Consider the following 14,494-nt stretch of genomic DNA (forward strand, 5'->3'; position numbering starts at 1 on the left):
CCCTATTAAAACTTTTGCTATTGCAGATTCCCTTTTCCTGTCATTATTTCCACCGGGTCTTCCTTTACCAGGTCAGATTTTGCAACTCTTAATTTCGTTCTTTGGTCATTTTTAAAATCAATAGCAGATTTTACTATGAGCACTCATAGTCATCGTCTTGGTAATTTCTCTCAAGCCTACCTTTCCTGGGTTAATTTTTGCAGTTTTTAATAGTAGATGTGATCTTTAGTCAGTTCTTAATCTGTAAGACATTGATTTTTTTTCACCTGGCACAGTTTTTGCTCTTACGCTCATCATTTGCAGTAATATTAATTATGGCCTGGAAACATAGTAGGGGAAAAGCAGAGGACCTGAGTGCACCTCAGGGTTAAAATGGCATAGTAGAAACAATGGCCTAGGGATCTGCCACATGGTAGGTTTCAATAAATGTTAGCTTCCTTTCTTTTTTCATCTCAAGGAACTTGGGCTGAAAGATTGACCTGCCTGGTCTCTACCCTTCTAAGCCCAAGCAGAGGGCCTGCTCAGAATAAAGTGGTTTAGTTCCACAGAGCAAAATACTAAAAGCAACCGCCCGTTCCCAAAGTGCTGATTCACAAAGATGATTACCAGGCAGCAATATTTAATATGAGGTAGAAGTAAAGACAAAAATGGGTAAGTCCTTGGGAGCCCCAAAATGCTGTACAGGTAAAAGGCATTACCGGAAGGAAGGTTTTTTTTTTTTTTTTAAATTTTTAATTTTTTATAAACATATATTTTTATCCCCAGGGGTACAGGTCTGTGAATCACCAGGTTTACACACTTCACAGCACTCATCAAAGCACATACCCTCCCCAATGTCCATAATCCCACCCCCTTCTCCCAAACCCCCTCCCCCCAGCAACCCTCAGTTTGTTTTGTGAGATTAAGAGTCACTTATGGTTTGTCTCCCTCCCAATCCCATTTTGTTTCATTTATTCCGGAAGGAAGGTTTTAAAGAAATGTAAAGAACACTCCAAACTTTGGGCTGCTTTTATGTATATACATGGAGTGAAGCAGCTGTTTTGAGGAAATTAATGTGATTCTCATTTAAAAAGGGGTAAGAGAAGTAAGAAAGGTCTGAGTTACACAAGGGGTGGGGAGAGGCGCTACAATTCACCACTGGGTAGAAATAATAGTGAAGCAGGAAAGACAGACAAACAGCTTGATTTTTATAGAGGAAAAAATGAACTTCCACCAAGCTTCAGTGCTGACTTCTACCAAGAGGGGACAGTGTGGAGGGAGAAGAGGGTGCTCAGGCTCCCTCTGCAGCTCTCTTCACCCAAACGTGTTCCCTGCGTCATCAGTCCGACCACTCATGGCCTTCGTTAGTAAACATTTTGGAAACAGAAATTTCCGTCTCAAGGGTTTCCCTCCTGTGTGCTTGGAGGCAAATCCACACTTTATGTGCTCTGGAAAGGCCACCAACAATCTCTGCCTTTGCCAGGGTACCTCTTAGTCTCTCAGATCCCAGCCCCTGCCCCCTGCCTTGGACTCCCTTCTCCCTGAACACACCAAGCTCCTTCCTGCCTTGGTACTGCATGCTAGCTCTTGGCTCTGCCAAGAATGTTTGTTCCACTTGGTTGGTTTCTTGTTCAAAGCTCAGCCCAAATGTCACCTTGGGAGAAAGCTTTTCTGATCATCTACAGATAAAGGAGCCACCAGTATCTCTCATAATACCTTATTTGCCTTGTTCTTCTAGCTCTTTTTGGCACAGGACATTCTTATTTGTTAAAGCATTTGTTGATCCCTCACAGAAATCTAAGCTTTCAAGGGCAAGTCTGATTTGATTTACTTACCACTGACCTATATCAGAACCAGTACGTGCACGTAGTAGAACCTTAAATATTTATTGACTGATTAAAAGAAAAAAGAAAAGAAAAAAAGAGAAAAAAAAACCCAGATCCTAAAACAAATATATTTTAATACTTTTTATTCTAAAAAAATCACGAAGTCCAATTTCAGGTTAAATATTTTACTCTTAAAAAATTAACAAAGGAGGGAGATTTAAAATTTTGGTTTTATATGTAAAAATGCATTCTTAATTTCCAGATAACTCATGCAAAATCATATGTGGTGATATTCAATAAAAGACTTTTTTTTTAAACCCATAGTACAAATTGGATTAATTTTGATTTGAAGCAGTTCTGATCCCCAAATCCCATTTTGAAAGATTTCTCAAAAGACCTTGAAGCCACAGACAAAGTTTATTTGAAAACATAGTTTAAAATTGCACAAATATAAATACAGTTTAGTAATGTGAAAAAGGGAAGGCATGCTTCCAATAATAGTACAAAAATACTACCTTAATCTTGGTACTTTGTAAATTATAAGCCAAAGGAGTAAATTAAATTAAACACATCAATATAATAAGAGGTTGTTTTTATGGTAGTAGTTTTATTTCAAAGAGCGATGCAATGAAATACTAAGATGAAGCCTTAATATCCAACAGAGTTGTGCTATGATACATAATATTTCACTAAATACACAGATACATTATCACATAATATGCCCATAACTTTTATGCCCCCACCCCATTGTCATTAATTTACTATAGGTCACTTAATTTGGATTGGTTTTAATTTAAAAACTCAATGTAAACATTTAAAGTTAAATTTTATGTTTGTTACCTATTTTAACTTAAAAATGGAATCCCAAGATTTTAAACATTATTGAGCATAAAGAAGCATCACAGAAGAATTTGTCTCAATATCTTTAGATTAGACTAGATATGCAATATTCATAGATATACAAAATATATAGAAACATCTTTTCTAAATAGTTAATAAATGCTTGTTATAGTTTGTAAAAAGTTTATTAAATTAATCGGGTTTTTTTTTTTCAACCAATGTAAACAAATCTGGGCAATGAAAGTTGAAGAGGGTTTCAGTGAGGTGATACGTGGGAAACCGAAAGGATGTCGGTAAATTTAGGTTTGCTTTATTTCCTTTAGATATTGGCAATATATTCAATCATGAACATTTCTCACATTGCACAATTCTTTTATGGTATCTATGCAAAATTTTTATATCTCCCAGTGAAAATGTCAGACTACCTAGTTGAGTGCATATGTATATTTCTTACCATTTTTTTCTATTTTTGGTCATATCATTTCCCCTCTCCTGGAAATTCGAAGAAAAAAAAAAAGACAACATTTTATTGTTGAGCAACGAACTGCCTGCTGTTCCTTTTTTTTCATCTTAATATTGTTTTGAATGCAGGTTTCTAAAAGTGTCCCCATGAGCTAAAAACCATGGCAGGGTTTTGCTATCACACTCTGCTCATTGCAAGTTGTTTTTCTCTTGTAGAGAAGGTCCTGAGAACACAGTTCTGGGATTGGGGCACTTGTCTCCAGGGTGCATTATTTTGGTATTTCTGCAGAGGTTGCCGGTAGTGGAAACCTTATTCAAGGCAAAATACCACATGAGAGTTTGGTTAACCTCACACTTTAGTTTTTCGGATTTTCTCCTCTTAACTGTTTAATGCCTCCACACGAGAGTCTTTGCTGCACGTTTGAGGATTTCTGTCTTTGAGCTTACATGTCTGTGTTTGGGGGTATATGGGATGGTGACAAAGCTGTTACTAACAGAAGTTTGTCCTACTGAGTTTTGCTCCTTCCATTCTCTGGTCTTCTTGTCCATATTTTTTTCATAAAACAAGGGTTACAGAAAAAAGCAGTGAGAGGACTTCCAAGTTGGTTCTGAGTGACCATGAAATCACCTCATCATCCCTGAATTTCAGTGTTTTTAGACATAGTTCACTGATTTGTCATAGAAATGGGGCCATGTTGAGGACAAGGATGCAACACCCTACACACACTGCTTAACATTTGTGGAAATTAAGTTCCCCTGTCCACTTTGCCTTATGATGGTTTTCATGTGCCTGACATGACCCTGACTCCCCACCTTTTTTAGAATGTCAGTTTTTCTAACTTCCTGAATTTCAGAAAATATTTGAAATGCACTATTCAGAATTTAGAACCCAAATGGGTTCTATGGAGGCAATCAACATACTTTTGTATGGTAGCATTCAGACATATGGACTTTGTTGGAGTTTTGGATCTGTTGTGCCTCAACTGGTTTTTAAAAAATTGTTTAAATGTTTAAGTACCTGGATTTCTCAGTAGATTCATTTGGCACTGGCGGCAGCATTGCATTCGCCAGACGTGTGAATATCTGTAAAGTTCAGTGTGGTAGCATGAAAACAATCTCGAGGATAAGATATTAAACTCAAATAGTACAACTTTAACACAAAGTTCATGAAAATGCTTCCTTGTTTGGAAGCCAGCAAAAATAAGCTAACCTATGAGACTTACTCATGCACTGGGTAAATTTACATTCAGTAGAGTTTATCTTGCATGCTTTGGTTAATATTTGAATAGGCAGATTTGCAAGTACTAATGCATGCGTTATTTTGTACCTGAGGTTATATGTTTTATTTTTTAAAAATTGCCTTTTTACAAACCTTATGCCAGAGTTCATCTATGAACACTCTTTAAAAAAATATATGTATCTACTTCTTAGTTCAAAACAGTTTAATTTCAACCCGTTCTATAAATACTGAGATGACAGGGAAAATGTGCAATGAAATCTAGAAAGGGAATGAATTTGCAATTATTTTACAAAGTTGAAATCATGTGTGTTCATGTTTAACAATTTCTAAAATATGAGGCCTCGATAAAGACGGCACACGAATTAAGCCTTCTGTTTCTAGAATGCTTTCAGCATCATTTCAAGGTGTAAAACAACAGCAACAATGAACTTAAAGTACAGTCCAGTCTTGTAGAACTGATTCAGGGGCAAATGAGGAAGGGACACAAAATGACCATCTTGTTTTCTTTTTCTATCCCCAAAGAACTCACGGATAAAGGATAGGGAACAGAGCTTAGGAGCTCCTGTTATATGTTGGGCTAGCTATAGTTTAGTTCAAGTCTCGCTTGTATAGCAAGAATGTTCTAGAAAGATTTATCTAGTTTAAGTTCCTAAACATGGACCCAAGATTCAACACAATAGTTCTCTTTACAGTAAAGAAGAAGAGTGGCATAAAACTCTGAATGTGAGTGTGCCCTACACATTCCAGCCTGGTTAAGTATCACTAATTGGCCATTCCAGTTGAAATGCAGATTGGCTGAGAAAGCACAGCTGCTAGTTTTCTGTTAAAGTTTCCTGGTGGACAAGAGCTGTCTCTTTTTCTAGGAGTCATGGGGAACGATCTTCAGAGAAAGCAAAGGGAATGATGACTCAGTATGATGGGCCCAGTAAGGGGCTTTGCTCTTTCTCTTCCTTATTCCTCTACCTCTTCCCCACTGTTAAGGTACAGCAACATGTGGAAACAGCCCCCTAGACATAACTATAACATATTTTGAAATTCAGCAATGGCTTTCAGTTCTTGAAAGATACATCTAAGCATCTGAACAGCCATTCCAGTAAAACAGTAGTATCCTCTAAGGCATCATAGGCTTGCTTACATATTCAGTAATACAAGAAAAAAGAAACTCAAAGCCTTTCCAGGTGCCTCAGAAAGGCAACGAGGACACCTTGCCCTTTGAAATGGAAAGAAGTAATTTAAATGTCAATTTCAAACCACCAGGGTAAGATACCCAAAACAGTTCCGCCTTAAAAGAATGTGTGTATACTTAACAATGTATACGATAAAGACTGTTCTATCATCTTACTAATTTTTGGTGGTGCTCTGATTTCTATAAACTTTCACTTGTTTTTTAGTAACTGTTTTTACTTAATTTTATTTAAAAATATCGTTGAAAAATATCTTGGGCAAGAGGTCTGCACTTCCTGAGAGGCAACCACTATGAAAATCTTGGTTCTGATAGACTCTAGGCATACTGGAGAAAGTCCTATTGAATGTTCTGCAAATTATCACATTATGATGGGAATGGAAAATTATCTACTCTCCTCTGAAGTCACTTTGTATTCTGACAGCAAAATACAACTTGGGCTGCAAAATTTTCCACCACTTAACAACAATCAAATTAAAGTATCCTGCACTTACCCTATAGTTAGGCTTTAAATTGTTAACTGACGTCATGTTAATATTGCAAATTCAGTTTCTGTTGAAAGTATAGAACGGCATCATAACAGAAACCTGTGTTTGAATCCTGTGTTCAGAGGCTCCTAGTGGACTAGGACGGATGCAAAGCAGCTTGCCAGCCAGTCAATGCGCAGAGAATGGATGCTCTTCTATTGGGGATATCTAAGCAGCCAGCTGCCATGAACTTGGAGGCTGGCCCCAAAGTCCTTCCTCGACTGAATTTTAAGATTCTAAAATTCTACACAATATTCTTGAAAATTTTGTTCAGCTTTGTTTGCTTCTGAGACTGGAGGGAAGTATGCAAAGACTGGGTTGTCACCACTGCCCAATGGTGAAATGCCTTACTGTCTCTGTCTCCTGCTGTCCAGCTGGGGGCACCACCTTTGCCCTAGTGAGCTTCAACAAGAAAGACGAAAGCTTGGCACACTATTGGGCCCTCAACTCTTTTGTCCTTATAAACTTGATAAATTCTTTGTCCTTATAAGCTTAAAAAAACTCTCTGTTGTTATAATGTACGTAAACCTCAAGGACTTGTGGTTTTGTGGTTCCTTGAGGTCCCTTCCTACCGGAGGGACTTCTGAGGTAACAGAGGAGAGGATTTCTACCTGCACTTTTCCCCTCAGGAGAAGCTAACTCCCCCGTCAATTAAACTGTCTTGACTCAAATGCTGTTTGCTTGGTAACTATCATCATGAGAGCAACCAGCTACTATTAACCAAAGAACGTGAGGAAAAAATTGGGATTGGATTGCTTTGGGGAAGATTCTGGAGGAAGGAAGGAGAAAAGACAAAGAAGAATGGGACCACTTACCAGGACCAGTTGCTAGAATTGGACACTGGCAATACTATATTTTTGTCAGCATTTTGCAAACAACTTTTTTAATTCTTTAAAAAAATGATGTCATTCCAAATAATCACCAAGCCCCAACAGGCACAACACACCATTAAGAAGTGAGCAGAATGTGTCAATTAAATAAAACCACCACCAACAGAAAATTCCTGATACTTGATAAATATTCAAAATGAGAGCCAAAAGGCATGCATCTTTCATAGTAAACCTCTGACATTCAGTGAGATTGAGCTAGAAAATATTGATCTTCTATCACTTAGAATGCAAAAGGCTGTGCAGTGCAGATTATTATGGAACTAAGAAAACACTTAATTTTTAGGGAAAAAATGTATCACTCTTACGAAATACTATTTAAAATATTAATGGTTTAAAAGGAATATATTGGTGTGCAGGGCAGTTAGAAAGCAAGTAAAATATGACATTTAAGCAAGTTAATGTTAAGTCTATAGAAATCACGTTATCATCAAAATTCCTCCCTGCAGAGAATGCATGACGGGACGGTACGTCTTCCTTTGCTTAAGTTCATACAATCCCAGAAAAGCATGTGAGTAAAATCTGTTTGACCTATTTACACCCTATGTCATACCTGCTTTAAGAAAAACTCCTTCAAAACTCTACACTATGAAAAACTGTTTTCAGGAATTTTTATTTGGTCCATTGATCTAGCAAGGCCGAGTTCTCAAGTCTTTCACCCCTAAGTTAAAAATTGGAGCAACGAAACAAAACTCCAGCAAGGCATAAATAAGATATTAAAGTGCATATATACAGTCCCAGAAAAGTTTTGATTGGGAACAGCAAAAATTTCTAGTGCAAAAACCGCTTTTGCCAGCAAAGCTCCCTCTCTGGAATCGAAGGGCTACAGTAAAAGTTAAAATTGGAACAGGTTTAAGCAACGCCTCTCTTTAGTCAAGAGTTAATATATGTGCATGCACCTTGACCCGAACTATCTATGTTGTAAAAGGGAGAGTTGCGGGGGATAGTTCAGAAACAGTCAGAATTCCCTGATCAGAGGCAGTGCTTCCTTTCTCCACGTGTCCCATGAGCAAGTTCCTTAGATATGTATCGGCTGCGAATGGGGACAAAACCCCCCACAGGACATGTTTTGAGTATGCTCTCAGGTTGGGAAGAGTATTCACACACCGTTATTTCATCTTGGTTTGTCTTTGTGTCTCTCAGTTCTTCTTTTGAGCCCAACCTTGACGCTATATAGAACATTTTGTGCTTTTGAATCTGAACAGAGCCTGGGCATTGTCTGTAGGAATTCCCTTGTGTTATCTCACCATGGCCTTTTGGACGTCTGGTTTGTCCTTTTTTTTCTTTTTTTGAATTCATAATAAAATAGTTTTGCATTTCTCGGTACAATCACACAGACAAGGATTTATTATTTTTAATTGCTTTCTTTTCCTTCAAGGATCCAAGTTGAAAGCCCGTAGGAGGACATCCAGGTCGCCGAGATTAGCCGCCTGGAAGAGTTCCGGTTGGTCCATCAGAGAGAGTGCGATTCTGAGGGCGGCCCAGATATTTCCAGAGATCGCAGGATGAGGGACCTGCTGTTGATTCCTGCTCTTTCTTTGCAAACTGAGGGCAGTGAGAAAATTGCTGACCGCTTCTCTAAGAGGGTAGAAAAATAGACATGTAAAAATGCAACAAAGTTTGACTTAGCAATTTATAAAATGAAATGGATTAATTTCTCTTAATCCTAAATGCTAAATCATCCCTCCATGGTGCTTTAGATCATCAGGTGAACAACTTTCTGATTCTCTCATTATTCTTTTTTTTTTTTTAAAGATTTTATTTATTTATTTGACAGACAGAAATCACAAGTAGACAGAGAGGCAGGCAGAGAGAGAGGGGAAGCAGGCTCCCCGCTGAGCAGAGAGCCCGATGCGGGGCTCGATCCCACGACCCTGGGATCATGACCTGAGCTGAAGGCAGAGGCTTTAACCCACTGAGCCACCCAGGCGCCCCTCTCATTATTCTTTTGTGAAAAGAATCATTGTTTAGGATAGTGAAATCAGAAAGAAAAAGGAAAGCAAATTTTATTTTAGGACTGTCTTGTGGGACGGAAAGATTAACAGTGAAACCATTGCTAACTCATTAATGCTTCTGCTTTTCTCCACCTTCAGGGACAATTTAAAGACTTAATCCATTTGCAAATGTGATTTATATAACAAGTGTTGAAGAAGAAGCATCTGACCCTACTCAGAAACAAAGTGTTTTAAGGGCTGCCTGGGTGGCTCAGTCAGCTAAGTGTCTGCCTTTGCCTCAGGTAGTGATCCTGGGGTCCTGGGCCTGAGTCCTGCATGGGACTCCTTGCTCAGCGGGGAGCCAACATTTCTCTCTATCTGCTGCTCCTCCTGCTTGTGCTCTCTCTCTGACAAATAAATAAATAAAATCTTAAGAAAATAAATAATTTGAGAGGAATAAAACAAACAAAGTGGTTTAATTTTTCCCATTGGTGATAGAAATATGGGGAGGTCACTGGGACCGAGTTGATTTGTTACCAGAGTGTCTGGGCTTAGAATCCTATTTTCTTATATTTCCAATTCTCAGTTTCCCCAACTGTGTAATAGGAAGAATAGAAGCCACTTTAAAACCTTGTTGTGGGAGGTGCAGTTGGATCCATTTATGTGAAAGCTCTTATTAAGTTAGATCAGTAGTTCTCCAAGTGCGGTCTGGGGAACTCCAAAGGTCAATGAGGTCAATATCAGTTCTAAGATAATCCCCAGAAGTTATTTTACATTGCTCTCATTTTCTCATGAGTGTTTGATGGAATTTTCCAGTGATTACATGATGTGTGAAATCCCAATAGATTGAAGGCAGAGGCAGATATCAGAATGTCTCTATTAAGCAAGATATTTAAAAAAAACTGGCAAAAATGATAATGCCACTATTCTCATTGAGCACGTTTTTGTTTTGGGGAATCGTTATTTTTCATAAATAGATAATGTTAACATGTGGTTAATTCCTACGTTTAAATACCTCTTTTAAACTTTTCTCCATTTAACATCTAATAGGGTAAATATCGATAGAATCTACAGAAAAGCCCCTGGAGGTCCTCAGTAACTGTTAAAAGTGTAAGGTGGTCCTGAGAACAGGAAGTCTGAGTCAGAGGTTACCCACAGGCCTTCCAGCTCCTCCCAGCCCAAGCTGCTCTCTTGCTCCCGGGTCTATCCTCTCTGGACCCCTGGCACCGGAAGCACGTGTTCTGTATCTGACAAACTGGGCTCTGCTGAGAGTGATGACGCTTTCATTTGTGCCCGCTTCACTCTCCTTAAAAGCTTCTCGCACGTTTGAGCCCATGTACTCCTGTGAGGTAGTCATGAGAGAGAACTGGTAGGAAGCTCTGAGGTGAGGCTGGACTTCTGAGTCCGTGCACGTGGTCCAGGCATTTGTTCATCCGTAGGATGAGATCCGCCGGGAAGTAAAGGGCAATTGGGAGATGGTGGCACTGTGCGTGGCGACCTGGCTAATGGAAAGGAGTGGGGTTCTTTGGGAGGGTTAGCAATCAAGCGAGAGAAGAGGGTTTATAAAGAGATGCACGTGTGGAGTTTACTTTGGAGGCCCTTTCTGGCTTCCTTGTCACAGGACAGCAGCTCAGATGACAATGACTCCCTTTCTTCTCCTCATCCTAGGCTTGTAAGAACTCAGGGGAGGAAGATCTTGGAACCCACACAGGCACAGGCCACTCCTAGCTCCCAGGAGTGTGGCAGTGGTCTCTGAAGGACCTAGGGAAAAATGGAATGGTCTAACTTGCTAGCCCTACCAAGCGATGTGAGGTTTTTCCCATGAAGAGAGTCTAAATCTGTTCTCCAACATGGGAACACAGAGTTCTTTTGAGAGACTCAGAAGATTGTGCATGCAGATGTGCGCATAGTTTTCAGATGTTTCACACATATGTATGTGAATAAGCTGTTCGTGTATGTCTTGATTAATAACATGCATTCAGTAAAAGGGTTCCTCATTTTATAGTATCTTTCCCTCCATATATTAATACTAAAAAATTATTATCAAAGGGGATGTGATCTATGTTTTCATTAAAAAGAGGTCCTCACTCTTTTTAAAATTTACTTTTTATTTTTTAAAGATTTATTTATTTATTTGAGAGAGAGAGAGCGCGAGCAGTGGGTGGGGCAGGGGCAGAGAGAGAGGGAGAGGGAGTCTTAAGCACAGAGCCCTACTCGAGGATCAATCTCAGGATCCTGAGATCATGACCTGAGCAGAAACCAACAGGCACCCCATGAGGTCCTCGCTTTTGAGAAGGTGAAGATTCTTTGGCCTAAATTCTACTCTGGGAGCTCCTACTGACAGAGGGGTAGTGTCTTACGCTACACCCAGGTTTCTCTCCAACAATTTCCTCTTATTATTTCAATTATACAGTACTGGGGAAAGGTTTGCCTTTGACTCTTTATAGAAAATGTGCAATGACAAACAGCCGGGGATATAGCCACATACACAGACATCTGTGTTCTTGAGGGGTATGTCCCAAGGTTCCTGTGGATATGAAAGAATATGAACCAGCTCAGGGCTTTTTTCCTGAGTCATATCTCTATGGAGGGTTATCTTTTCCTAATTATCTACTTACACCTCAAGTTAAACTTATTTTCAGAATTCATTTAAAGCTGATGTTTCACTCAATGGTCTTTTTTCCTCAGGAAAAAAAAAAATGCAAAATGTTTAGTACTTAACAAGATTTTCCACATGTGGAATGACAACAAAAGACCCACAAATCTCTGCTGAGATGTTTTGAAACTTTGAAGTAGTCATGCAGTCAAGGTTGCCAGATTTACCAAGGATGATAAATGCACAGTTAAATTTGAATATCAGGCAAACAGTTCATTACCTGTAATATGAGCATGTTCCATGCAATATTCGGGAAATACTTACCTGAAGGTGTATTTGCTGTATCTTGGAAATTAAAATTTAACTGGGCATTCTGTATGTTATTTGGCAACTCTAAAACTGACTTGCTCCTGTGCAGGTGACTTTCATCTAGAGGACTAAAAATTCTCCCTCAGTAGATTTGCCCATTTCCACCTATTACGACCCTTTCGGGCCGCCAGCTAACGGTTACCCTCCTGAGCCTTATACCTGCGACTGCCAAGAAAGTATTTTATTGACTTCTCAAGTGTTGTTTTCTACACTGTAATAAGGAGTTCCAGTTAAGAAAGACTCATCTGGAAGCTTTATAAAAGCCTCCTTTAATTGAATTTAATGTCTACAGGTACATACATACTTACTTCCACTTCCCCTTGTTTCAAACAAAGGTATCTCCTCAAGTACTTATACAACATAGTGAGAAAATAAGTGACTGGGAAGGGGTGAAGATAAAATCAGGTTAGGAAAGTGAGATGAGAGCAGGAATGAACTTAGTATGCGAACCCGAACCCCACAGGGTCAGCCTAAGGCAGCTGGGGTGGGAGGAGACCGCGCAGGCGCCCTGGGGCCCTTTGTGGGGCTGCTGGGAGGCCAGCCTCCCTTGGTTCCCTTCGCAATGTCCGGAAAATAAAGCAAACCGGCTGCTCTGGAGTCCCTCAGCTATTCCTGGCTTTAACCTGAGCGAGGTCCTTTGAGGACTGGTGTAATCCAGTGACTAAATGTTCTTTCTAAGATTCTTTTAGTATAAATGAAGCAACCAGTTTCTGAAACCTCACTGTTTGCCCCTGACACAGTCCCCAAACGCAGTTCAGAAACAGGGGCTCTTCAGATGTCAAAAGGATGCTCTCCGATGCCTTATCTGAATAAATAATGATGGGGTTACTCCTGATGATGGCCACTGTCATAGTCATGGTAGCAGATGCCCACTACTGCTCCGTGCTTAGGCAATTTACATTTAAACTGTGCAACGATCCTGCAGGCTGAATATTATTTTACCACTTTTTTTTTTTTTTTTTTTTTTTTTTTAAAGCAGGTGAAGAAATTGAGGCTAAAAGATGTGGGCTCAGAATCACGAAACCAGTAAGTGGCAGAGCTGTGATTTGAACCCAGGCTTTTCTGATTCTAAAAGCCTGGCTCTTTTTTTTTTTTTTTTTTTTTAAGATTTTATTTATTTATTTGACAGAGAGAGATCACAAGCAGGCAGAGAGGCAGGCAGAGAGAGAGCAGGAAGCAGGCTCCCTGCTGAGCAGAGAGACTGATGCAGGGCTTGATCCCAGGACACTGAGATCATGACCCAAACCGAAGGCAGCGGCTTAACCCACTGAGCCACCCAGGCGCCCCAGCGTGGCTCTTTTTGAGGAAGAGAAAGGGTTTATGTTTTTTGTGGGATTTGAGACTAATAGTTTTCTTTTTTCCAGTTGTGAAAGTAATACCTACTTAGAAGTTGAAAAAGGGGAAAATTACCTATACTTTTAAAAAAGATTTTATTTATTTATTTGAGATAGAGAACGAGAGCGAGCAAGAGAGAGAGAGCAGGAGCAGGGGGAGGGGCAGAGGGAGAGGGAAAAGCAGACTCCCCACTGAGTTGGGAGCCCAACATGGGACTAGATCCCAGGACCCTGGAATCATGACCTGAGCAGAAGACAGACACCAAACCAACTGAGCCACCCAGGTATCCCTCACTTATACTTTCCTTACCCAAAAGAAATAAAGATCATTCATTCCTGTTGATGAGTTAAAAATAGAATGTAGGAAGGATGTAGACTGGATGATGAAGAATGAGAAAACAAGAAAGACATTTTAAACCATAAGCCCACCATTTAACATTTGTTTTACAGAAAAGATTTTTTTCTTTAAAATTTTTTTTTGACTACTTCACTGGCAAAGTAGTTTTAGATAACCTGGACTTTTGGTTGTGCTTTGCCCAAAGCTGCTCTAGACCTTCTTAAGTCATTTTACTGGGTGCCCCTGCCTCACCTCCCCAAGGTTCTCTTTTTGTTTACCTGGGAAATGAAGGGTTGGGCAGTTTAAGTTTCTCAAAGAGTTGCCCCAACCCAGGCTGACTGATTGGAAATCACAGGGGGAGGGGCCCAAGAATCTTCATTCACTAGGTGCCCTACGCAATTGCCACTCTCCAAAGAGGAGAAACACCGAAGCCGACTGTTCCCACTTCAACAGGCCTCACGAGGCAATGGTTCAGCTGTTCCCTTAACAAGAGGAGGAGGGCTACTCCTACAAAAGGAGGTATTTTCACTGGCAAATGGCCTTTCAGGTTAGTCCACCTCAGCCCTGAGCGTGGCTCCTGGTTCTCAGGCTACCACCATACCGCACCTGTAGGCGCCCAGATTGATGCAGCTGATGCCCAGGTTGTATCTGGATCGGATGAAGCCCGGCTGAATCTCCAGGGCACGCGTGTAGGCCTCCACGGCTTCCTCACTGCGGTCACCGTTCGCCAGTGTCGCCCCCAGCCGGTTCCATAACGAATAATCCTGATGAAAAGAATCCGAGCCAAGAACCAGCGTGAGCCACAGTGACAGAGTATTCCCATATTGCTCGCAGAAGCGGCATGGTGGCTAGACATCTATCCAGGGCTCATGGGTAGGGGTCATGATGGTGGAGAATTACTCAAAAAATGGTACGGACCGTTCTGTGAAATAACTTTTCATCCATCCAAGAGCAGCTACCATTGGATGCTGTCGAACAAT

The 14,494-nt window shown here is 40.2% G+C and overlaps 1 protein-coding gene across 10 annotated transcripts in view; it reads right to left on the reverse strand.

Moving 5' to 3' along the window:
- Nucleotides 1–1,974: 1,974 nt before the first annotated feature.
- PEX5L (peroxisomal biogenesis factor 5 like) overlaps nucleotides 1,975–14,494 on the reverse strand; it is a 226,419-nt gene continuing 213,899 nt past the window's right edge. For all 10 annotated transcript variants that reach the window (XM_082744568.1, XM_082744571.1, XM_082744575.1 and 7 more), the window contains 2 exons: nucleotides 14,121–14,278; nucleotides 1,975–8,522 (listed from right to left, as the gene is read on the reverse strand). In XM_082744568.1, the coding sequence (XP_082600694.1) occupies nucleotides 8,318–8,522; nucleotides 14,121–14,278 (363 nt within the window). In that variant the 3' untranslated portion in view covers nucleotides 1,975–8,317. The remainder of the gene's footprint in view (nucleotides 8,523–14,120; nucleotides 14,279–14,494) is intronic.

The sequence above is a fragment of the Mustela nivalis genome (assembly GCF_964662115.1).
Source record: "Mustela nivalis genome assembly, chromosome: 1".
In the NCBI taxonomy this organism is placed as follows: Eukaryota; Metazoa; Chordata; class Mammalia; order Carnivora; family Mustelidae; genus Mustela; species Mustela nivalis.